Below are 22,975 nucleotides of genomic sequence, written 5' to 3' on the forward strand. Positions count from 1 at the left end.
AGCATTTCCCTTTAGGCAAATGAACTGGACTTTTTTTTTTTTCCGAGGGTAAATACGGAATCCGAATCCAGCGGCACATCTTATTAAAACTGCTAGCTCTTCAGGGTCACCTCGGTTTGCCCAGCAGCCTTCCGGGATGCCCACCCCTGGCCACGTCTTATTAGCAACCGGCAAGAAAATAACTAAAAATAATCGGCCGCCGAAATGATTATTTAAGCCTCTAAGAAATCCAGCCCGATGACTGTGCGTGACTGCGCGTGGCTGCGCTCTCGCCCGCGCCGCTGCCAGTTCGGCTGCACTTGTGCGCGGCGGCGGCGGCGGCGCTCAGACCGCAGAGCGCCCCAGCGGCTAGAGGCAGGGGAGGGGTCCCTGCTCGCCTCCGCGCTCGGCTCGGCCCCGGGGCTCGCAGGCGGGGAAGGTTAGCGGCGGGATCCATGTGATCAAGGCCGGAGCCCGGGGAAGATGAGCCTGCCCGCCCGCCTGCTGCCTGGATGTGGAGGGTGAGGGCTGGCGCACGCGAGGCCGCTGGCTGCGCATTCGGGCGCCGGGTGCCCGGGATGAGCTCACGCCCGCGTCTGTGGCTCTCTGCACCTGCCGACCTGCCGGGGGCCCCCTGAGCTGACGGCGCACCTGGGCTCTGGCCGCAGCGGCGGGCGCGGCGCCCGGGAGCAGGTGTGCAGGAGCGCAGCGCGCGGCGAGCGCAGCCCTCGCCCCGGAGCCCGGCCGCGCCGCGTGCCCGGGCGGCTCGGCGGCGGCAGCAGCGGCGGCGGCCCCCGGGCAGGTGGCGAGCGGCGAGCGGAGCCGGGCCGGGCGGAGCGCGGGGGGCGAGGCCGGCGCGTCGCTCGCGGAAGGCCGGGAAGCAGCAGGGGCATGTGGATACTGGCTCTCTCCTTGTTCCAGAGCTTCGCGAATGGTGAGCCTTTCGGTTTGTGATGAATTTCATTTCTTGAGGTTGACCCGGGGGGTGGGGGTGGGGGCGGGGGTGCGCTGGCTGCATGGGTGAATCTTCCTTATTTAAAAAAAATTTTTTTTTACATCCCTCATCTGTGTTTTAAATATCCATGCTTTTATTTATTTTTTTAAAAAAAATATTTTTATTTCTCTGGGCGAGGAGAGGCAGAGATGGAGAGAGGCTGGGGGAGAAATTGCTGGGTAATCGTTGGAAGGTGCTTACCTAGCTCAGTGCCAGCTGGGAGCTAACTCCAGCAGGAGACAGCACCTTATTTAGAAGCAGGTCTGGGGAGAGGGGGAGAGGCAGACAGAGATGGCCACTTTGAATACCACAACCTGAAAAGGGACATTCCAAGTGCGGGCAGGTGGAGGGGTCAGCTTCAACCCTCTACCTCCAGATTCCAAGCTGCCTGGGCTGTGAACGCAGGTGTTTTAATTCTGCTAAATGATGTCTCTCCGGCTCTAAGAAAGCTCTCTCCTTCCATGTCCTCTGCTACATATTCCCACAGCCGTTCGAGCAGAAATATACACTGGTAAGCATTACATCATCCGAAATGTTGACGGATTTTAAACACACACACACACACACACGCACACGCACCTGTGTGGTGGTGTAAATGGAATCGGGGAGTGTTGTGGAGAGCGTTCCGTCTCCAAGGCCCAGCCAGTGCTGTTTGGCAAAGGCTTTTTTCCCGGGCACGGAGAACGCTCTGGCTCTTGCCTGAATCAGATGCAATTAGCGTGTGCGGCTGCACCTCCGTGTGCCTGCCGCCGTGTGACCAGGAGCGTGCAGGTATGAATGGCTGCCTGGCGCGTGGGGACAGGAGGCGGCTGTTGTCGCCGGCACTGCAGCTTCGGTCCCCACTTCGGCTTCGGGAAGGCGCATCTGCGAGAATCGTGTAACCTGCTGACGGTTGAAATGGAGCCGTTGGGCAGAAGCCCTTACCCAGGAGAGAGGGAGAGCGAGCGAGCGGAGGGAGAGAGGGCACAGAGAGAGGAAATCTGTCCCTTGTGAGAAAATACGGGGGGGGGGGGGGGGGGCGCTTGGAGCTTTTCCTGAAGACCCGGAGGGGAGCTCTGGTGCTGGCTGCACGGAGCCGTGCACGTCCTCTGCCAACCTAGATGGTGCTGGAACAGCACTCAACAGGCCGGAGGAGAAGCCCCACATCCATTTTTTTTAATGATGTGTGGGGAAGGACTGGAGAGAAGCAGCTCCCCGACTCAGCGTTGCACCAGCCCTGTGCTCTCTCATCAGACGTGAAGCCAAGGGTTGGCAACTTTCATTTTGAGATCTCCTGGCAGGAGAGAGCGGCAACAAGTTCCAACCAGACACTCGTCTTTCCCAGAGGGCACTGCTCCTGTGCTGCACCCTGGCAGGGACAGATAGGCTCTGGGGTGGGGGGAAGGCGGGGGGTGATGTGCTAGGGGAGGGCTAACGTGAATGCGTGCCACACGGACAGGTGCTCCGGGGGCCACAGCCCCCTGATGGCGGGCTCGTCCGCCAGGTGAGCCTCTCTGGACGCCTTGGGGAGGCCTGAGTCCCAGCATGTAGCCAAGTCTGGGTCCTGCTGGGAAGGAGGTGTCTCAGGGTGATGGGGGGGAGCTGTGCCCCTGGCTGCCCGTCACTCGGTATCTGTGACGAGCATGGCACAATCCACGCCACCGTGGTCTCTGATCTGGGCTTGGGGGCTGTTCTGAATCAGCATTTCCTAACTAAAGGCAACAGCCCTAGGAAGAAAACGGATCCCTAGCAGAGCCGTGGTGAAACTGTAGGACATCCACAGCTATTCCAAAGGATGGAAATCCACGCAAAGCTTGTAGACGTGCACCTGGTCTGACGCTTGTGTCACCTCCTTTCACAACGCCTCGTATCATCTGCGTCTCATCACCATGGTTAGGATGGCAACGCGTAGTGTGAGAGGCAGTGAATTTGTGTGCAATGTGAAGCCATCAACCAGAGAAGGCTATGCGACGATCTTACAGAAAAATGGCCCTCTCCGTAGGGTCAAGCATTAAAAGAAATAGCCTTACTGGTGGGGAAGGGAGGGTTCAGCTTTGAGGAGGTTCTTAAGGAATGACAGTCAGTGCCTACTGTGCAAAGGGTCCCAAGATGGACAGTCATTCAAACTCGGGAGTTCTGTTTGGATTGCTGCCTGCTCAGAACCCCGTATTTCAAAAACGTGACCTGAACGACTCCTGCCTCTTTGAACAAGGCTTAAAGACACACGGACGGGAGTGTCTGTGGCCAGCGGCTGTCGGATTCGGGTCTTCCATTGCCGAATGTGTGTGGGTCAAGATCTGTGGCTCCTGACAGCCGTGGATCCCTGCCAGGCCTCGAGTAGCCGAGCGGCTGACGTGGGAAGATGTCTTTCCTGCTTGTAGGAGGTGCTGCAGTGTGACATTGGGGGCCTCCGGAAGCCCTGTGTGTTTCTGCATCTCAGCAGGAGACAATGGCAGCTCGCTCCATGCGCTGCAGGCCGGGCAGGAGGCAGAGAGCAGCTCAGTCCCTCCATGGGTTAAACCCTTGAGTGAGTGACCTCACCTGCCGAAGGGGAGGTCTGCTGTTGGAAAGCAGTGGACTTGCTCCGCAGTGCTCACGAGAGGCACTGTGCAGGGAGCAAGGCACACGTGTGTGCAGACACACAGGCCACCCCCCCCCCACCTCTGCAGCACAGGCAGCCGGCTGCACCACGCGGCTGCACATCTCTCTCCACGGCGAGCCCGGCGAGCCATTCTCGTGGAACGTTCTTCTTAAGGGCACGGGTGGGCCTCGGGATACGCCTCTGCTGCTGTCTAACTTGTCTGTGCCCGCCTCCTGACGTCTCTGCTTCTCATATGCGCCCCTCCCCCACCACAGCGCTGAGGCTGGGGCCCTGGGGTGTTGAGCTTTACTGGGCCCGGCTCTCAGCGGGCCCGGGGCACAGTGGCCATGAGAGAGGCTGCGGTGACGGGTGTGAGGTGGTGGAGGGGTGGCCCCTTCAGCCAGTATCAATTCCCCGGACAGGGGCTGCCGGCCGCAGGCTGGGCGTGTTGTTTCAACATCGACGCAGACCCTGTAAGTGTGAATGCCCCTGGGAAGCTCAGAAGGCGATTTCTTGCTGGATCCATGGAACCGTGCGTAAGCACACACACACACACACACAGGTGACCAGGGACGCGTCTCCGGGCCTCCTCCCCTGCCCTCCCCCCTCCATGTTATGAGGCAGATGGAGGTTCTGCGCTGGAGTCTTCTGGGTTCACCTGCAGTGCCCGGGCCTTTCAGCTGGAGCCGCGTGCCCCGGAAGTTGCCCTCCGCAGAAAAGCGAAATGCCAGCCAGGCCCGTCCTAAAGGCCAGCCCATCCCATGCCACCTCTGGGTTGTGTCCTCTGCCGCTTGGGTAGTACCAGTGAGTCATCAGCCAGAATCCGCACAACCCGGCCCTCCGGGAGGGGTGTGCGTTGGACTGAGAAAAAAAAATAGCAATGTGACTGTTGTGTTTCTGGCCCCCCTTGTAGCCGGCAGAGTATTTTGTTGCTGATGGACTGGGGTCAGGTGCACGGAACGTTTCGAAATGTGCCTTGAAGCTTGTTATGGGGGGCGGGGGGTGGGATTTTTACAGAGACCTGTGAATACTGTAGGAGGTTGGAAATTTGTGTACAAAAAATAAAACAGTGTTTTTGTCAAGTGAGCGCATTTACCAAAACCTAAGGTATCCAGAGTTGGTTAAAGGAGCTGAATGTTAAGGGGGAGGTAATGGACTTGGCCCATCAGTAATTGATCCCGGGTGAGAATAGACTTTGCACTGGGCAAAGCGGTCTCAGAAAATAGTATGCCCATTTCCTGGGTTTCCGCAAGTGTGTCGGACCCATCTGGTCCCAGCAGCCCCGGAGCCTGGATATGCACAGGTAAAGGAGAGGGTCTGGGCTTCTTCTTGGTGGCTGTGCTGAAGTGCATGCTGGGCCCTGGGGACCAGCACTGTTAGCCTGGGAGCTAGTGAGGTGGTGCTACCTGCATGTCAATTGTGTCCCCTCGGTAGGACACTAGTGGGCGCAAACCTCTCAAGACTGGTGCAGCAAGCCTCTGGCAGAGCGGGCGAGACCGCAGCCTCCCAGGGAACACAGCTGCGAGGCTGCCGGGGGCTTGCCTGCAGAAGCCTCCCTCCCCAGCTCTCTCAAGTTCACTGCAGCCAGACGCCGTGGCAGGGGAGTATTGCCAAGGCTGCTACAGCCAGGCAGGGTCCTGCAGGCTTTTTGTTCCGTGGTGCAAAGACAGGAAATGGTTGCAGCATTTTTTGAAAGACAGAAGGCTCCCAGAAAGGAAAAGGAGGCGTGTGTGTTGCGGGGGGAGGGGGAGGCCGGTGGGCCTGCGGAGGGTACATTTGCATCCTGTCTTCCAAACCAGCCAGGGAGCCCCGGCTGGGCTGGCCTGTGTGCTCCCCCGAGGTGCATCTCTGCGCCTGATTGGCTGACCTTCCAATGTCATTCCAGGAGCCGCTGATGGTGACAGGGGTGACGCCGAGGCACCGGCTCCGCAGTCCATCAATCTCCTGCAGCTGCCTGCTGGAGGCTCCAGGGACCGGGAGCCCCCCACTACCCTCCTCCCCCAGGCAAATTGGGCAGCACCTGTTTCTCTGACAGGAGCGTTAACTCTTCATGTGCCAGAGAACTGAGTGCAGAAATTCTGATTTTCTCTTCCCGCCCTCACCCCTTCTCTCAGTTATATTTATATTCTCTTCCTTAATGTTTTGAAAATGGGAGAAAATTCAGAGTAGCGTTTCTCGAATGTCTGGGTTAAGGCGGGGGGAGCGGACAGCTCCGGCGACGGCAGGCTGCGTGCTCTCTGCTGTGCCGAGTTCTGCAGGTGCAGCCGGGTCCAGGAGGAAGTTCCACGGGGCAGGTGCGGAGCATGGATTCGGGTTCAGAGGTCAGAGGGCTTCTGCAGGATGTTCGGGAGGGCTGGCTCCCTGACCCTGAGTGGCTGTTGCTTTCCCTGACATCCTGCACTTTCCCTGCACAGTATCCATCCGCTGCTCTCTGTAGCTCGGGTTACGGGTGCTCATTCCACTGCCTCTCTCCTTAGACAGTAACGTCGCCGGCTGAGATGCAGGCGCTGCCGGGTGGCACAGAGCAGAGCACACGACCCGGAGTCGGTGGGAATGCGTGCTCCCTGTCTGGGGGAGGGAATGGACGGAGTGATGGACAGAGCCTCTCCCCCACCCCTGCCGTCTCTCCTGCCTCTGCCTTCCTGGCCGATGTCGCTCCTCTTGCCCAGAGCTCTAGTTTTGAATGTGGAAACCACTTGTGAGACACGCGTGTCTGTGAAGCCGCTGTGTGGCTCCTCGCGTGCTGATCCCGTGGCTGCGGACTGTGTGCTCGCTGGAAATGCGTGTGAACCTTTTCTTCTCCTTTCCGAAAGGATTCCCGTCTGGAATCCGTGGAGGGCTTCACCGCGGTCGCACGGTGTGGATCTCGTTGCTCCAAGTGCTAGAGGGAGATTGGGTCAAGTGCCCCAGACGGCAGTTTCATCACAGCGCAGGACCCCGGCTCCCACGCGTGCTCTGCTGAGGGGCGTGGTTTAAAACTCCCAGACAGTGTTTGCTGCCCGTTCGGAATGCCAGGCGGAAGCCTGAACATCATGTCCAAGTTTCCCCAGCAGACCCTGGGAATCCATTTCTTCACCAAAGAGCCAACCAAGACAGCAAAACAGGTCTTCGTCATTTTTTACAGAGTCACCCTGATCCCATGGGCTTCCCTTTCTGACTTTGTAGCAGAACTGAATGTAAAGTTCTCTTTCTCACAATAACATGGGGAGAGCAATGCTTCAGGCATTCTTTAACATTTCTTCCTTTTATTCAAATAAAAAAGTTCAGTTAGGTTCTTAGAGCTTATCATCATTGCCACCTTATGATTTTTGGGGGTCTGGACTTGTTTATGTCGATCAATTCTGATGGTGAAATCCTCCAGTTTGGTTGATTTTGGTCTTCAAGGCCCTGAGTCATGTGAGCACGTGGCGTGTTTCACAGACGAGGAGTGAATGGGGACGAGAAGAAGGAGGCGGCTTCTACACATCCAGGCAGAGTGACAGGCACTAGTGCATCCTGCCTACATCCTTATTTAAGTTATTTTTTACGCAGAAGACAGTGAGTAAGATTTAGGAGTGAGCAAGCAGTCCTATTTATAGAAAGCCAATTTTAAATGCAGCAGCAAAAGCAGCGTAAAGAATTGCAAATGCAAGAGATCACCTCTGTAGTATGGGCTGGCTTCCCCTGGTTTCCCAGTACTCTGCTGGGGGAGAGAAAAAGCAGAAATCACTTTGGCCCCTCTACAGCAGCTGCTAGGAATGCTGTCAAGAGTTTTAGGGAAGCTGGGGTGGGGAGACAGCGCCGAGAGGTTAGGAGAGCAGGTGCACCTGCAGTCCTGCTCCCCAGGGGGCTTCGCCTGCCTCCCAGGGTACAGGAGGCTGAACGAGGCACACACACCGAGTGTGGAGCAGTGACCGGGCGGCGGCTTTGGACTTAGGATCTCGTGTTTACTACGGGTCCCTCCACATTAACCTGTCCTTAAATTCTGCGGCTTTAGGTTTCAATCCGTGTGCTTCCTGTGGGTCACTCCAGATGGGCCAGGAGACACTGTCCCTCACCACTTTGTTGTCATACGTGATGCTGGGAGACTGAAGATCATGCGTGTTGACCTTAGACTCTCTTTGTTTAGATTCCATATAAAAGTGAGATTGTGGCTATTTTTTTCTCCTGTGTCTGGCTTATTTCACTTAGTGTTATAGCCCCCAGGTTCCCTAAATGCATACAATTTTCAAAATTAAAAAAGAACAAACAAAGTGAACAGCTTCTTTCCCAGAACCACGTCTGTTCCTTATAATCTGCCGGCACTCCTGGCTGTAAGGGGCCTACTTTTCTGTCCCTTGCAGAGTCACTGCGTTTGTATAGATGCTCTGCTTGTTTACAGGTTGAACATCTGGACAACATTGAGGTCCTGACCTGCCCAGGTGCCATGCTTTGCCTTTTATCTAGGGAGGACTTTTCTGTGTGCCGGATCACTTTGTAACCAATATCCCCAGACGCTGAAATGGCAATGGGTAGACATTTGAACGAGTTCGTAACAGTTGGGTTCATATAAGCCTTGATTCTTTCAGTATTAAGACCAAGAGGGACACAGTGGCTTTATCCGGGTTTTAGACAGAATTTGAATCGTTTTCACGGTGAGTAGCACCTCGAGGCTGTGTTTCTAGATGCCGGAACCCCACCGCTGTTGGGAGCCTCTGTAAAGCAGTGTGGTGATGAGGTGTCCAGTGATGGCCGCCGACCCTGAGTCTCCGAGAGGCTTCTGCACTGTCCTGGGGGCACCGTGAAGGTCGGGTTGGAGCTGGTGTTGTTAGAACTTGTGTAAGAGGCTGCCCAGCCCCAGGAGCCCGCCGTTGGAGTGGCTGATTGCTTGGAGACTCACACCATGGATTCTTCTCCAGACAATGAGGGAGAAAACCCTGTTTTTCTCATACATCACATGAGCTATCGGGTGATGGGGACGTTCCTAGGACGTCACCATAACACCGGAGCAAGCACACGTGGAGATAACTTAGAACCACGGCAGTTCCACGTGCACTCAATTCGATTCCTTGTTCTTTCTGTGCACGGGTTTCTGTGCAAAGCTGTGTTGGGCGAAGACTTGACTTTGAATAAACACACCTTCCCCTGAGAGCAGCTCAGGACCTGTCGCTTCTCCCTGTAGGAGCCCTGCTGTGCCATGACTGGGTCTCGGGTTCCCCTAGGGCACTGACAACCCCAATCCCATTCCTCTTAATTGCTGTGTTTATTTCTTAATATCAGCTGCAGAGTTTTTAATAACTGATGTGTAGCTGCCAGGGTAGAAATAGCAATGCTTTGTAATATTACTTGTGAGACTCCAGGAATGAGCAGAACACACCCACCCATGACAGTGATCGGGGCTCTGCCAACAAAGTGGGAAACAGCACCCCAGGGCCGGGACTCGCTTTGCTCAATCACCCCTGCTGGGTCTCGCCAGAGCCAGTGCCTGGGAAGGGTGGGCCTGTGTCCGTGTCATTGGCTGGTGCAAGGAAGCACGCAGGGAATGGGCAGTGTTCTCCAAGGGGCACGGTTCTCCTCCAACAAGTTATCTAAGCCGGCAACCCAAGCGAGCAGTGATGCCTGGTGCCCTGACCCAGTAGCAGAAAGTGAGTAGGGTTGTTCATCACCCGATGTGTGTGCATGTTATCCTGCACAAAAAGCAACAGCTGTTAAGTCTTTGGTGGCTACCATTTTAGGATAGCCTTGACGGATATTTGTGTAAGAATCTCTGTGGTAACACTTTTGACCTAGAGGTGATCTTGGTATTTGTTTTGGATCATTAGCTTTGGCCGGTGGTTGGTTCATCTTGGTCTTGTGGGACCTCACATCACCACTGTCAACCCCTCTTGTTACTGAGAGTCAGAAGAGACCCTTCTGCACCTCTATCACCCCATGGCCAAGAATGGGAGGCTTAAGTCCAGCTCTCTGCTGTGGCCCGGGAGTGCAGTGGAGGATGGCCCAAGTGCTTGGGCCCTGCACCCACATGGGAGACCAGGAAGAAGCACCTGGCTTCTGGCTTCGGATCAGCACAGTGCGCTGGCCGTAGTGGCCATTTGGGGGGGGTGAACCAACAGAAGAAAGACCTTTGTCTCTCTCTCACACTGTCTATAACTCTGTCAAAAAAAATAAAAAAGAATGGGAGGCTTAGACTATGCTGTAGGCTTTTGAGGTATCAGATTTGCACAGGCAATAAAAGCAAAGGTTCGCAGATAGAAAATATTGAGGGAGAGGCTTTGTTGGCCCCCTAGTCTGTCCGTCTCTCTCTCTCTTTCTCTCTCTCTCACACACACAGCAGGGTGAGAGGAGTGTGAGGACAGAGGGATGCTCCTGTATGGTGATGCTTTGGGCGTGGTTCTGTCTAGGTCTTCCCAGGGAAGGATCAAGGACACAGGTTCTCAAGTCGCAGGGGTGCTGGGTCAAGGAGAAGGGAGAAGATCAGGACTCATTGCTACAGTGTGAAGAGCTCCCCAGAGGTCTCTAACCCTGGCATGGACCATTGTTGTCTTTCCTCCATTACCGCTGCTGTCGCTCACACAGCTCATCACATAGCTTCCCGGCTCTGACCACCCTGATGTGGGCGTGGCCTAGGGATCCGCATCATCGACATGTGCCTTGCATATCGTGATCCCTGTGCCCCAGGATCCGTGGTTGCAAGCACACACTTGGATCGGGACTGATGGGGGGGTCAGACACTAGTAAGAGAGGCCAATGTGTGCTGCAGTGGGTTAGGCTGTCACCTTCAGTGTTGGCCAGCATCCCACATGGGTGTGGATTTGCATCCTGGCTGCTCACTTCTGATCCAGCTCCCTGCTCATGCACCCGAGAAGGCGGCAGAAGATGGCCCAAATGCTGCACCCAGATGAAGCTCCTGGCTCCTGGCTTTGAGCTGGCCCAGCCCTGGTCATTGCGTCCATTTTGGGGGCTGAACCAGAAAATGGAAGATCTCTCTCTCTCTCTCTCTCTCTCTCTCTCTGTGTGTGTGTGTGTGTGTGTCCTTCTCTATAATTCTGCCTTTCAAATACGTAAATAGATTTGAACAAAACGATACTAATAGGAAAGTGAACCCAGCGAGGTCCCAGGTACAGCCCCAGTTGCTGTTGTGGTGTCCGTGTTGGGTAGTGACTTACTTGGGGAGTCTACACTGGCAGAGTGAGGCTTTGCTGAGTGCCCTCAGGATCTGGGCAAGTCTGGGGGGAGCTGGTGGTGGGCTTAGCCATGGGAAGACAGAGCACAGGTAGGCGCAGCCCTGTTGGGGGGCACTGCCCACGTGGATGCTGGGCGCTTTGGATGCCACATATGTTAGCATCTTCCTGTTTGTCCCTATGGGGTTCTCTGTGTCATTTTTTCTTCTGGCTTCGGCGTATTTTGTATTCAGGTTTGTTGACTGCATGTTCTTGGCTTCAAGGCTTGATTCTATTGAATTTTTCACGATGACCCCTTCTTTGCTGCACGTTGGGGCCCTCACAGAGAAGTCCTTTGAAACCTGAAGGCAAGAGATCGATCGTGGGAAACCAGCGGGGTCACACTTCGAGCAAGCCTAAGGGATGAGCTAGCAGGGAATGAGGAGGAGAGCGTGAATCTACTTAGTGGTTCAGGTTTTGCTTTGCCGCCACCCTGGGGACATGGCATCTGCCTTCCTGCGAATATCAAGGCACAAGCTCATCTCCATATCGGCTATAAAGGACTTCGGGGTCATTTTCTCTGTTGGATTTTCCTAGCCTCTGTTCCCTTCCTTTAGGTAAATGCCCACACATTGACCACATGTATCATACAAGGTGGGTGTCACTGTGCCAAATCATCAGAAAATGAGAAAATGACTTATAAGGACATGGATGCATTTTGGACCACGTAGGTGATAAACCCAGGGCAGGTATCAGCGGTGGAATAATCCTTTCAAACATCGTGTCCTTGATTTCTGAACGAAAATAGACTTGAATATGTGCTGGAGAGAGGCCTAAATTCAGAACCTTAAAAATACCTTTATGTGTCCCGCAATCTTATTTTAGATAATATTAAAAATAACTCTCCCTCCTAGGCATCTTAAACAAGGTTGATGTTACCGCCCTTCGGCGATTTCGTTATGATTCACTCTAGAACAACCTCTGGGAGCGACTGTGTGAGAGCCAGGGGAGGCGAGGGCATGGGATTTCTGCTTACTCATCTCCACAGGAATTGGGGTAGACTGTCTTGTCTTGGCAATCATAGGTTCCTCTACCTCTGTTCCTTTACAAAGGGGGGCGAGCGATATATTAAGAAGTCACAAGCTCTGCCCAGGGACTTGGTGGCAGAAGATACTGGTTTAAAATAGCTCCCGACTGCTCTGTGGCTGAGAGCGCTCACAACCCAGCCCGCGGAGCACGCGCTGTTCTCTTTTCTGTCTCTGGTCGGCCTTTCTCAACTCTCCCCCACGGAACGGGCATGTTCCAGGACTAGCGTTCATACCCCGCGGAGGCCTCCTGCAATTGCAAGCGGTGAGACTCTTGGTCGTAAAAACGAAGATGAGAGGCCGTGTGGCTCCGATGGCTTGTTAGAACCAGTCCCCCGGGATGTGCACACTCCAACAGGTGTTGCGTGTTCCCTCCCTCTCCCAGGGAGGTGGGGGGCCCAGCATCTCCCCGTGGGAAGGGCTGTCACTAAGGACAGCCTGACTTGTGAACGTGACGCCAGGAACCCACTGTAGTGGGGCTGTGTTTGCAAGAGATGAGCAGTTCTCCTCGTCAAGTGCTCCTCCCCCTTCCTCCTCAGGCGCTGGAGGCAGATGCCAGCGCTTGCTTGCACACAAGGCTGCAGGGGGGGCAGTGCTGTGTCCCCAGATCTGAAAGAAGCCCCCTCCCACCCCCCGCAATGCTTCCCATGTTGCACAACGAGGGCAAAGGGCAACTCGCCTTTGTGGGACATCTAGCAGGCAGGGTCGCCGAGCAGGTGCTAGTGTTGCTCACTGTGGCAGTGGTGGCACAGCACGCGCACTGTGTACTGGGGGACGCGAGGGTCCTGTGCATGGTGTTTCCTGTGATGCTGAAGCTGGGAGGCAGGTATCGAAGAAGGTGGGATGAAGCTGGGCGTCAACGGCCACACCACAGTTAAGTGGCAGGGCGAGCCGTGGACTTCCACTCACCCTCGTCCGGCCAAGGGGGTGGGAGTTTGTGACCTCGGTGCTGGAATGGGACGCCCTGGTTTGGAGATGCGGGCTGTCCCTTGGTCAGGTGGTGACTGACCCAGTGCCCTGGAACCCAGTCCGTCTGATGTCATGATCTTTATTTTCTGCACGTTCAGCCTGCCCCAGTTCTTCCGAATGAAGCCACATTTCTTCTTCTGTAGTTTTTAAACTGAAAATGATTATGTTAAATTTGCTTTAGAGTTGCGTTAAAGAGTCATTTTGGGCAAGTGAAATATTGATGTTTAAAAATCAGTGAATGGGGGCCAGTGTTGTGCTGTAGGGTGTAAAGCCGCTGCCTCCCATATGGGCAGCCCTTTTGAGTCCTGGCTGCTCTATTTCCGACCCAGCTCCTTGCTATGGCCTGGGAAAGCAGTAGAAGAAGGCCCAGGTCCTTGGGCCATGCACATGGGAGACCTGGATGAAGCTCCCGGTTTCCGCCTGACCCTGTACTGGCTGTTGAACCCATTTGGGGAGTGAACCATCAGATGAAGACCTCTCTCTCTGTCTCTCCATAACTCTGATTTTCAAAAATAAACAAATAACTCTCTTTTTTAAAAAAATCAGTGAATAAATATGGAAAATGCATTCAGTTTTCTGTACCAGCCCATTTGCTTGTGTTGGGTAAGACAGGCTATCGGTCACCCGTGGAAGGTGGCAGGATGGAAATCTTCCATCTCGTGTTCTGCTGTTGGGTGGATGACGGATGACATTGATTTTGCATTTGTGTTATTTGGTGGGGTCTTTCCCCACCTCCCAGGTTTAAATTTGTTCTGACCTGGCCATCAATTTTCTGAATACTAAAATATTGGAGTGAAATATTTTTTGAAATGCGAATTGAAGAATGAAATTGGATGTGCATTTTTATCAGCTGGGGGATTTTAGGAGAAGAGACACGAGTCAGTTTTGCTGTTGCAACTCTGAATCTCACTGCTGTTGAAGTATTTCAGAAAGTCACCAGAGGACACATGTCTTTTTTAAAAAATATTATTTATTTGAGAGGTTGAGCTACAGATAGAGGGAGAGAGAGGTCTTTCATCCATTGGTTCACTCCCCAGATGGCCACAACAGCTGGAGCTGGGCCAGTCTGAAGCCAGGAGCTTCTTCCAGGTCTCCCATGTGGGTGCAGGGGCCCAAGGACTTGGGTCATTTTCCACTGCTTTCCCAGGCCGCAGCAGAGAGCTGGATCAGAAGAGGAGCAGTCAGGACTCAAACCAGCGTCCATATGCGATGCTGGCATTGCAGGCGGACGCTTAGCCCACCAGGCCACAGCACCGGCCCTGGGCCTGTATCTTGAACCATTTAGAAAATACTAGCTAGACAGTCTCACTGGTTGACCTTGGATGGGAATTTTTATAATAAGTGAGGGTAACGTGTGCCCGCTGTGGTGATATTCTTACCGTTTTCTACCATTCGTTTATTTAGGGGGTGGTCAGAGCAGCTGCTCACCGTGATGTGTGTTCTGGGAAGGGGGATTTGTGTCCAGTGCCCAGAGGTGGCAGGAGTAGTCGGGCTCTGCCGGTGCTCAGTGCTGGATGGGCTGTGCCGCCCTTAGCCGGTGGGCGCTGTTTGTCTGCAGGTCTCTCTGCGCTGCGCCCTAGGCGGGCTTTTGGTTAGCGCCCTCTTCTGGTTGAGTTGGGGCCTGCGTTCCCCTCTTGGATCCTGCCGTGAGGGTGCCTTCATCCTGTTATCCTGGCCAGATTGTGGTCTCCATGGCAAATGCCTAGAGGAGCTACCGGGGGAGGCGGATGAATCATTTTGGCTCGTGGCTTTGGAGAGTCAGAGCCAAGGTGGAGAGGCCCCGCTGGCCTCTGTCTGGTGAGGGTGATTGCTTGATTGATGGCAGAAGATCTGCCGAGCGAGGGTGACATGTTGAGCCAAGAAGCAGAGAGAGGAGCTGAGTCCAACTCGATGCTTTAAAAACTTTTTTCAAGATTTTTTAATTTATTTATTTGAGAGGTGGAGTTATAGACAGAGGGAGAGAGAGAGAGAGAGATGTCTTCTATTCACTGTTTACTCCCCATAAATGGTCACAATGGCCAGAACTGGGCCAATTGGAAGCCAGGAGCCAGGAGCTTCTTCCTGGTCTCCCATGCGGGTGCAGGGGCCCAGACACTTGTGACATCTTCCACTGCTTTCCCAGGCCACAGCAGAGAGCTGGATCGGAAGTGGAGCAGCCAGGTCTTGAACCGGAGCCCATATGGGATGCCGGCACTGCAGGCAGAGGCTTAGCCCACTATACCACAGCGCTGGCCCTACAGTCTTTTAAAAGATATATTTATTTATTTGAAAGTGAGAGAGAGAGAGAGAGAGAGAGAGAAAGAGAGGAGGAGAAACAGAGAGACAGATCTTCCATCCCCCGGTTCACTCCCCAGGTGGCTGAGCCAGGCTGAAGCCAGGAACCAGGAGCTTCATCCAGGTCTCCCACAGGGGTGGCAGGGACCGACATCCTTGGGGCACCTTCTGTTATTTTTCTCAGTCTATCAGCAGGGGCTGCATTGGAAGCGGGGCAGCCAGAACGTGAACCGGGTGGCACTGTTATAGGCGGTGGCTTTACCTGCTACGCCATGATGCCGGCTCCCCGGCTCAGTTTTTAACAACATTTTCCTTAATTTTAATTATTTGAAAGGCAGATGGTCAGCAAGCCAGCAAGAATGAGAGCGAGAGAGGAAGAGAGATATCTTTAATCTACTGGTTCACTCCCTAAATTCCCCCAAAACCCAGGGCTGGGCCAGGCCAAGCCAGGAGCCAGGAGCTCCATCTGTGTCTCCCACGTGGGTGGCAGGGCCTCAGCTGCAGGAAGCTGGGGTTGGGAGGCCTCAAACGAGGCACTGATCTGGGAAGCAGACGCCCCAAGAAGCAGCCCCTGCACCAGAGCCCCAGCCCGCTACCCCAGCTCAGGGTTTACGATCAACCCTGCTGAGGACAAGCCCCGTGTGACCTAGAAAGCTCCCGCTGGCTCCACCTCGGAGATGCCATGGTTAAATCAAGGCTCCACCCCGAATCTGTTAACATTAACACAAGACTGTGGGGCCAAGCCCTCCACACCTGGGCCTTTAGGAGACACCCAAACTGTGGTATCCAAGCCGTGATGCCCATCCAGACCACCCTCTCGCAGAGCGTGGGCCGTGCTGCCAGGGTGGGTCTGACTTCATCTCTAATGGCCAAGAGCACTCACTGATGCTCGTAGCCATGGTGACACCTGTGGACCTACTGTTTTTGGAGGGCTGGAGGAACCCGTAATTACTCATAAATACGAGCTGTCACGTCTGTGGAACTGAGTGCTGAGTGCTTTTTAAAATCTTCCCGTTTAATCTTCAGCCGTTGAGAGGCCTCCTCGGATGCTCCCCACTTTACCCTTGGCGAAGTCAAGGCCTCCGGAGAAGTGCCTTTCCTACGGCCGGTCATGTACCCAGCCAATAGCAGAGGCTGGATTTGAACCCTGGGGATTCTGATTGTAGAACCCCTGCGCTGGGCTTCCAGGCTCCTGCTGTGTGGGCAGGCATAGCGCGTTAGGTGAGAGTGCTTACCTGGCGAACTGGAGATGTGAGTTATCCCAGAGAGCTGGAGTGGGCTGGAGAGCAACTATGGCTACCTTCATTTCTTCTGTAGGAAGATGCTGGGACAATGTAGCAATTTGGGCACAGTTTTGGGGTCTCAGAGTTTTTTGTTTGTTTTCTGGAATCGTAGGAATTCTAGAGTCTCAGCTCGCCCAAGACACTGTCTATCCCATGCCTCTAAGCACCCGGTCAGCTGCACCTCCCGACATTCCAGCAATGGGACTGAAAAGTCAGTGGATGAGTCTGGGACGCCAGGACCTGTGCGAGCTTCGGCCCTTGTCTGTGCGTGTCTCGGCGCCTGGCGTCGTCACATGCGGTCCTGCAGCTTGCTTTCCCTGTCCCCCATCTCAGCAGGTGCTCTTGCCCACCCGAGTCCCCTGAAACTTAAGGACCCTCCTGTTGATCCAGCTGGCTTCCCACCTCGGCACAGAGCAGCTGCGTGTGACTGGGGGAGGCTGCATACACTGGCCTCGTGTTCAGCAAGCCCTAAACCTCAAGCAGACCCTTAGTCTGCCTCGTTCCCAGCTCGCTGCCCTAGTTGGGTCCTATGTCACACCTTAGGTTGTCTCCCCAGACCTGAAGGTCCCTTGTCCCCTTCCCCTTGCACACTCTGGATGACCTCATTTCATTTCCTGAGAAATCAGAAAAACCCAGCGAATGCTGCACCAGCCCCTCAATGCGCGCGCACACACACACACACACACGTGCGCTCGCTGCCTTGTCCTACAAGCATGGGTTCCTGTTGTGTTGCCTCCTTCCCACCCCATGAGTGAAGGAGGGACTGAGTTATGGGAAAGGGTGCACCTGGCCCTGGACAGCTGAGACCACTGCACTGTCTTACAGTCCAGGGTGGAGGTGGGGGGCGTGGCTCACCATGAAGGCCCTCGTGGAGATGCGCATGGCTTCAGGGCAAACAACCAGCAGCCATGGAGGTGAGCTTTGTAGCAATAAGGGGTCAGGCGGCTGCTGGGTCCCCAGGGAGGGTGTGATTGAGTCTCCGGAGTCACTGGACAGGACAGCCGGACTGAATCGGCTCCTCGGGGTCAGAAGCGCTGCTCCTGGTCCCCAAGACGGGAGGGCTGCTCCTTGGTCCCCAAGACGGGAGGGCACAGAGCCAGTGGAGCCGTTGGAGTCTCTGCCAGTTGGACCCACTTCAAGGCAACACTGACTGGTGACCCTGGGTTTCAGGCCTCACAGCGTGGCACCCACGTGTGCTGCCCACCCTCCTGTGGCGATGGTGGCACTGGCCTCGCTCCGCTCGTAGACGGAACCCCCTGTCCACACCCAGGATTCCGTCCATCACCTTCCATCCCCTTGAGGGCCGTGCCTTTATTGTGCCTTTGGAGTCCAGCTGTCCCTCTGCTGGGTCTCCTGTGGTACAACACGACTGGACGCTCTCTCTCTCTCTCTCTCTGTTTCTCTGCCTTTCAAATAAAAATGAAAACAAATCATGGTTTTAAAATTTATAAAAACTCCTATAAACATTTCAAACTCTTACATAAAACAGAATTTTCAGGTTTTTCTGCTCGCACCTGCTCCACGTCACGTTTCTGCCCCCCGAGTTGGGCGCTGCTCAGAAGAGGAGACCCCAGAGTCCTCACATCCTGGTGGCTGTCCCTTCGGAGTCTGACGGTTCCTGCACTCGCCCCTCAGTTCCAGCAGGTCCGCGCTCTTCCCAGGGTCGGCTGTCACCCCTTAGCTGGCTTCTGCTCTCACCCTCACACTCTGACCCGTCCTGGGTTTCCACCAGCGGCCAGAGGGAGCTGCTCCACGTGTGAATCAGACCGCATCACTCCTGTGCTCACAGCCCGTGAACGTCCCGGAATAAAGGCAGGATTCCTGCCCACGGCCCAGGAGGGCCGCCCGGACCTGGCTTCTCCCTGCTCCCTACGCCGGCCCTGCTGGCCTCTGGCTGTTCCTCTGAGCCTGTTCCCACCCCAACCACCCTAGCCTCAGTGCTGGCTCCTCCCCCGGGCCAGAGCTCCGCCTAAGGGAGCCCTTTGCATCCTTTGATCTAAGGTGGACTCTGTCTTTCTCCTTGCCACACCCATGTTTCTGCATGGCAGCCATGACCACTTGGAATGAGACAGTCAGCTGTGTGTTTCCCATCCGCCTCCCTCTGCTGCAGGAGCCCACCCCTCACCTGCTGGAGAGAACCTAGCAGAGTGCAGGCCCCCGGGCACATTCACTGACTGAGTCGTTAAACCAGGGGATGCTGTGTACAGGGGCACAGCGCACAGGGGCCTGATGTCACTGCTTTAGTCAATTCTTTTAAATAGTTTTTATTCATTTATTTGAAAGTCAGAGTTACACACAGAGAGAAAGAGAGACAGAGAGAGAGGTCTTCCATCTGCTGGTTCACTCCCCAATTAGCCGTAACGGGCAGAGCTGGGCTGATCAGCAGCCAGGAGCTTCTTCCGGGTCTCCCACACGGGTGCAGGGCCCCAAGGACTTGGGCCATCTTCCACTGCTTTCCCAGGCCATAGCAGAGAGCTGGATCGGAAGTGGAGCAGCTGGGACTCGAACCGGCGCTCATAAGGGATGCCAGCACTGTGGGCGGTGGCTTTACCTGCTACACCACAGCACCAGCGCCATCAATTCTTCTTTCTTTTTTCTGGTGGAGTCACAGGTCTTCCAGTAGGCCGGGAGTTTCTCCATGAGGAAGATCTGAACTTGGAAGATCCACAAGCCATGATCCCTCGAATTCTCAGCTCTAACCTACTAGACAGGACAATAGTAAAATTATCCGACCTCAGTCTCTGTTGGAAACCTCTACCATTTCAGACTTTTAACGTAGACTTTGGGAAACACTAGTTACTTGTTCAGAACACACCTGGCAGGTGCTTCTTGTGTACCCATCGGATCCGCTCACCTGTGAGGCCCAGAGAGCAGGGTTCTGCTTTGCTCATTGTAATGTCTGCAGTTGCTAGAACAAGGTTGCTCTAAGTGTTTGTTGAATGAATTAAGGAAGGGAAATCCCTGTACCAGGCACTGTGTAAGAAATAAGGCTCTTCCCCATTTTTTAGGTCATGGCAAAGGCCCAAGAAGACAGGGTATTGCTAGGGCTTGAATAAATCCCCAGAAACCTCACCTGTTAGGTTAATCCCCCATTTCCTGTGTTAGTGCTGTTTGGGGGTGGGGCCTGTGGGGGGTGACAGGAAAGACATGAAGCGCTGGGAGTCGGATCTCCAGGGAGGTGTTAGTGGCTTTGCAAAAAGAGAGGCCAGCCCCAGTGCACCTGCTCTGCCTCACCTTGCGGTGCCTCTACTGTGCTGTGATGCCGAGCAGGTGCCCAGCTCCGTGCTCTTGGCCCTCCCCACCCCCAGGACTGTAAGGGACAAACCTCTGTTCTTTATCAGTTGTGCAGGCTCAGGTGCTCTGTTACAGCAACCGAAGACAGAGCGAGTCAGGCGCACTCACAGCCTAGGGAGGTGTGGATGAGAACGGCCGAGGGGGACCTACCGAGCAGGTTCTCCTCGTGTTGCGCTTGCTTCATGGTGACTCACAGATCCTGCATTTGTACAGATGGCAGGCTTGTGGCAGCCCTGCATCGAGGACGTCCAGTCGTACCCAACGGCTCCGATGACCATTAGCATTTGCTAGCCACAAAGTGTTTTAATTAAGTTATGAACTTTTTCTTAGGTACAATGCTATTGCAGACTTAATGTGCTATATAATATAATGTAAGCATAACTGTTATATGCACTGGGGAACAGAAAACTTGATGTGGCTTGCTTCCTTATAGTATTTGTCTTATTGGGATAATCTGGACTCAAATCCACGATCTGCAGATTTTGATGGAAACAGAGACTTCTGACTAGCCTGGTTAAGAGCCTCAGGGAAAAGGAGAGTTCGAAACTCGACTTTCAGAGAGGCAGGCATTGTGGTTCGGTGGATTAAGCCACTGCTTGTGACACTGGCATCTCCTATCTGGGTGCCTGGCGTCAGTCCCCTCGGCACTTCCAATCCAGCTCCTTGCTGACGCACCTGGGAGGCAGCAGAAGACGGCCCAAGCGCTTGGGTCCCTGCCACCAGCGTGCGAGACCCGGATGGAGCTCTTGGCTCTTGGCTCTGGCCTGGCCCAGCTCTGGCTGTTGTGGGCATTTGGGGAGTGAATGAACAGATGGACAATCTCTCTCTCACTCTGCTTGGCCCTGTCTGTCGCTCTGCCTTTTATGGATGTCTGTGCTTTTGATTGGGAGTGGTGAGTGATTGACAGAACAGGTGGCAAGAGGGGAAGTTCCCAGCGTGGAGGGGGAGGGGTGCCGTCTGCTTGTTTCTGTGCCGTCTTGAGGAAGAGGAGCCGAATATGGAGGGATTTGAATTTGGGTCCAAGGTGGATTTCAGCCTCGCGTGCTCACATCACGATCTGCGGCTCAGTACCTGATGCAGTGGTTTGGCTGGGGTGTGCAGGACCTTTGTAGAGCAGAGGGAGTTGGAGGAGGGGCAACAGAGCAAACGCTGATTCCTGTGCAGAGATGGTGGTGGGTGGCTGGGTGCTGACCGACCGGGAGGAGGTGGGGAGCACGGTGGGGCTGCCGAAGCGGGACTGGCGGAAAAGTCAGGTCTGGATTACCGTGTGAGATCTGCCGGCAAACCAGAGGTGTGGAGAGCTTTGTGTCCTACGTGGTTCCTCGGTAACCATAGGACTGCTCAAATCCCTTTTACAGTGGAGACTCTGAAATTTGATTTCCTGCAACCTGTGCTCCAGCTGGAATCACGCATGGGGACTGGAGAGCGTGTGAGGAGGGTCAGTCTGGGTTTCTTATCAGAAAACAACCCACGAGATGCTGAGAACTGAGTGTAACATGAGCAGAGAGCAGAGGGCGCACCCTGAACAGCTAATTGGCTTTCATCAACTAATAACCAGCAATTTGAGTTCCTCTGCATTTTGCGTTTCTCTTGAAAATAAAGCATGCAAAAAAATGTAACACCGACAGGGTGAATTTGGGTCAGGTTTTCCTACAGCAATCACCATCTCTTCTCTGACACACAAGCGAAATGAATTTTGGTTCCCTCTGGGTTCTATAGTCATCAGAAAAGGCGTGGATTAAGCACCGGCATGAATGTTTCACGCGCTCAGAACTTTTTGTGTTTCTATCACGAATCCCTGGGATCTAGCACTTTATAAGGAAAAGAAATTTATTTAGCGTGGGGGTTTGGAGGACGAAAGGACCAGGCTGGGTGGCCCCAGCCGTTCAGCTCCAACAAACGTGGGGGATGGTGGCAGGTGCACGAGCTCACGTGTGAGACAGAGGCCATGTGGGGAGAGAGGAAGCAGGTGCACGAGCCGAGCAAGCGGCACTCGCTTTATAACGTCAAAGTCAGTCTCGCGAGGCCTGAGGCAACTGGAGCTGGGCCCTGAGGGTGGAACCCCCTTGACCTACCTCAGGACCCCGCCTCTCAGTCATTCCCCCAGCTCAGCACCAGCACAGGGACCCTCGGGGACAACCCCAGCGTGGGCTTCTTGCCACACACCATCGCTGAATCACCTGCTCAGGTCTGCGTGCAGAATCTCATCCCCAGGACTTCTCTCTCCCTCTCTCCCTCTCTCTCTCTCTCCCTCTCTCTCCCTCTCTCTCTCTCTCTTTCTCTCTCTCTCTCTCCCTCTCTCTCCCTCTCTCCCTCTCTCCTATACTAAATAGAAATCTACAGTAGGGATAAAAAAATTGTAAGTTTAAAAAAAAAACAAACCCATCCCATGTTGTCAGTTTGCAAAATCTGCCCATTCCTAAACAAGTTTAATTTGGACGTAGCAGAATTCAACTTAGCATAACTTCAACCTCAAAATAACTCTCAGCTCCGTTCATACTCCGCGTATTCTCCCTTTGTGTTGTGCGACTTAATTGGGTTCCTTGTAGGTTCTCTTTTTGGTCTCCTTGTCTCTCTTCCTTTCTCCTCCCAACTTTCCCACTTGCTCATGCTGTGACAGGTACAAAGTGAGACACAGCTGGTCTCTGACCCTGGCTCCTGGCACACAGCTGCTAAAACCCTTGGTTTCTGCATAGTGATAGGACTGCGGGTGGGCGTGGCAGGATAGGGGCTGGTCACAGCAGCATTTCAGGGTCTGGACTTTAACCCTGTCTCCCAGCCTGGGGGAGGGGAAGACGCTGGAGGTTGAGCTGTCACCAGCAGTCAAGGATGCGATGGGTCCCATGTACTGGATTCAAGGAGCTTCCAGTGTGGTTGACCCATGGAGGGGCTAGAGAGGGGGGCGCTCCCAGCGCGTGCTTTTCGCTGTCCATCTCTCAGGTGCTGCTCGTCTGCATCTTTTGAAATGAACTGCTCAGGGCACCTTGTATGGCCCTGAGTCCTGTGAACTGTCTTGGGAAATCTGTGGAAGCCAGGGGGGAGGGGTGGTGGGGGCGCTGGTGGGCAGGGGGGCGCCCGTTCCCTGGTGTGCAGGTGGGGGAGCCCGTTCCCTGGTGGGCAAGGGGGAGCCCGTTCCCTGGTGTGCAGGGGGGCGCCTGTGCCTTGGTGGGCAGAGGGGAGCCTGTTCCCTGGTGGGCAGGGGGGGCGCCCGTTCCCTGGTGTGCAGGGGGACACCTGTTCCCTGGTGAGTGTGTGGGGGAGCCCGTTCCCTGGTGTGCAGGTGGGGGCGCCTGTTCCCTGGTGTGCAGGTGGGGGCGCCTGTTCCCTGGTGGGCAGGGGGGAGCCTGTTCCCTGGTGAGCAAGGGGGAGCCCGTTCCCTGGTGTGCAGGGGGGAGCCCATTCCCTGGTGTGCAGGTGGG

At 54.7% G+C, this 22,975-nt stretch overlaps 1 protein-coding gene across 1 annotated transcript in view; it reads left to right on the plus strand.

Moving 5' to 3' along the window:
* The first annotated feature begins 237 nt into the window (after positions 1-237).
* DSCAM (DS cell adhesion molecule) overlaps positions 238-22,975 on the plus strand; it is a 707,908-nt gene continuing 685,170 nt past the window's right edge. The window contains exons 1-2 of the mRNA XM_062174789.1: positions 238-418; positions 563-913. Of these exons, the coding sequence (XP_062030773.1) occupies positions 238-418; positions 563-913 (532 nt within the window). The remainder of the gene's footprint in view (positions 419-562; positions 914-22,975) is intronic.

This window comes from Lepus europaeus, chromosome 2, assembly GCF_033115175.1.
Source record: "Lepus europaeus isolate LE1 chromosome 2, mLepTim1.pri, whole genome shotgun sequence".
NCBI lineage: Eukaryota > Metazoa > Chordata > Mammalia > Lagomorpha > Leporidae > Lepus > Lepus europaeus.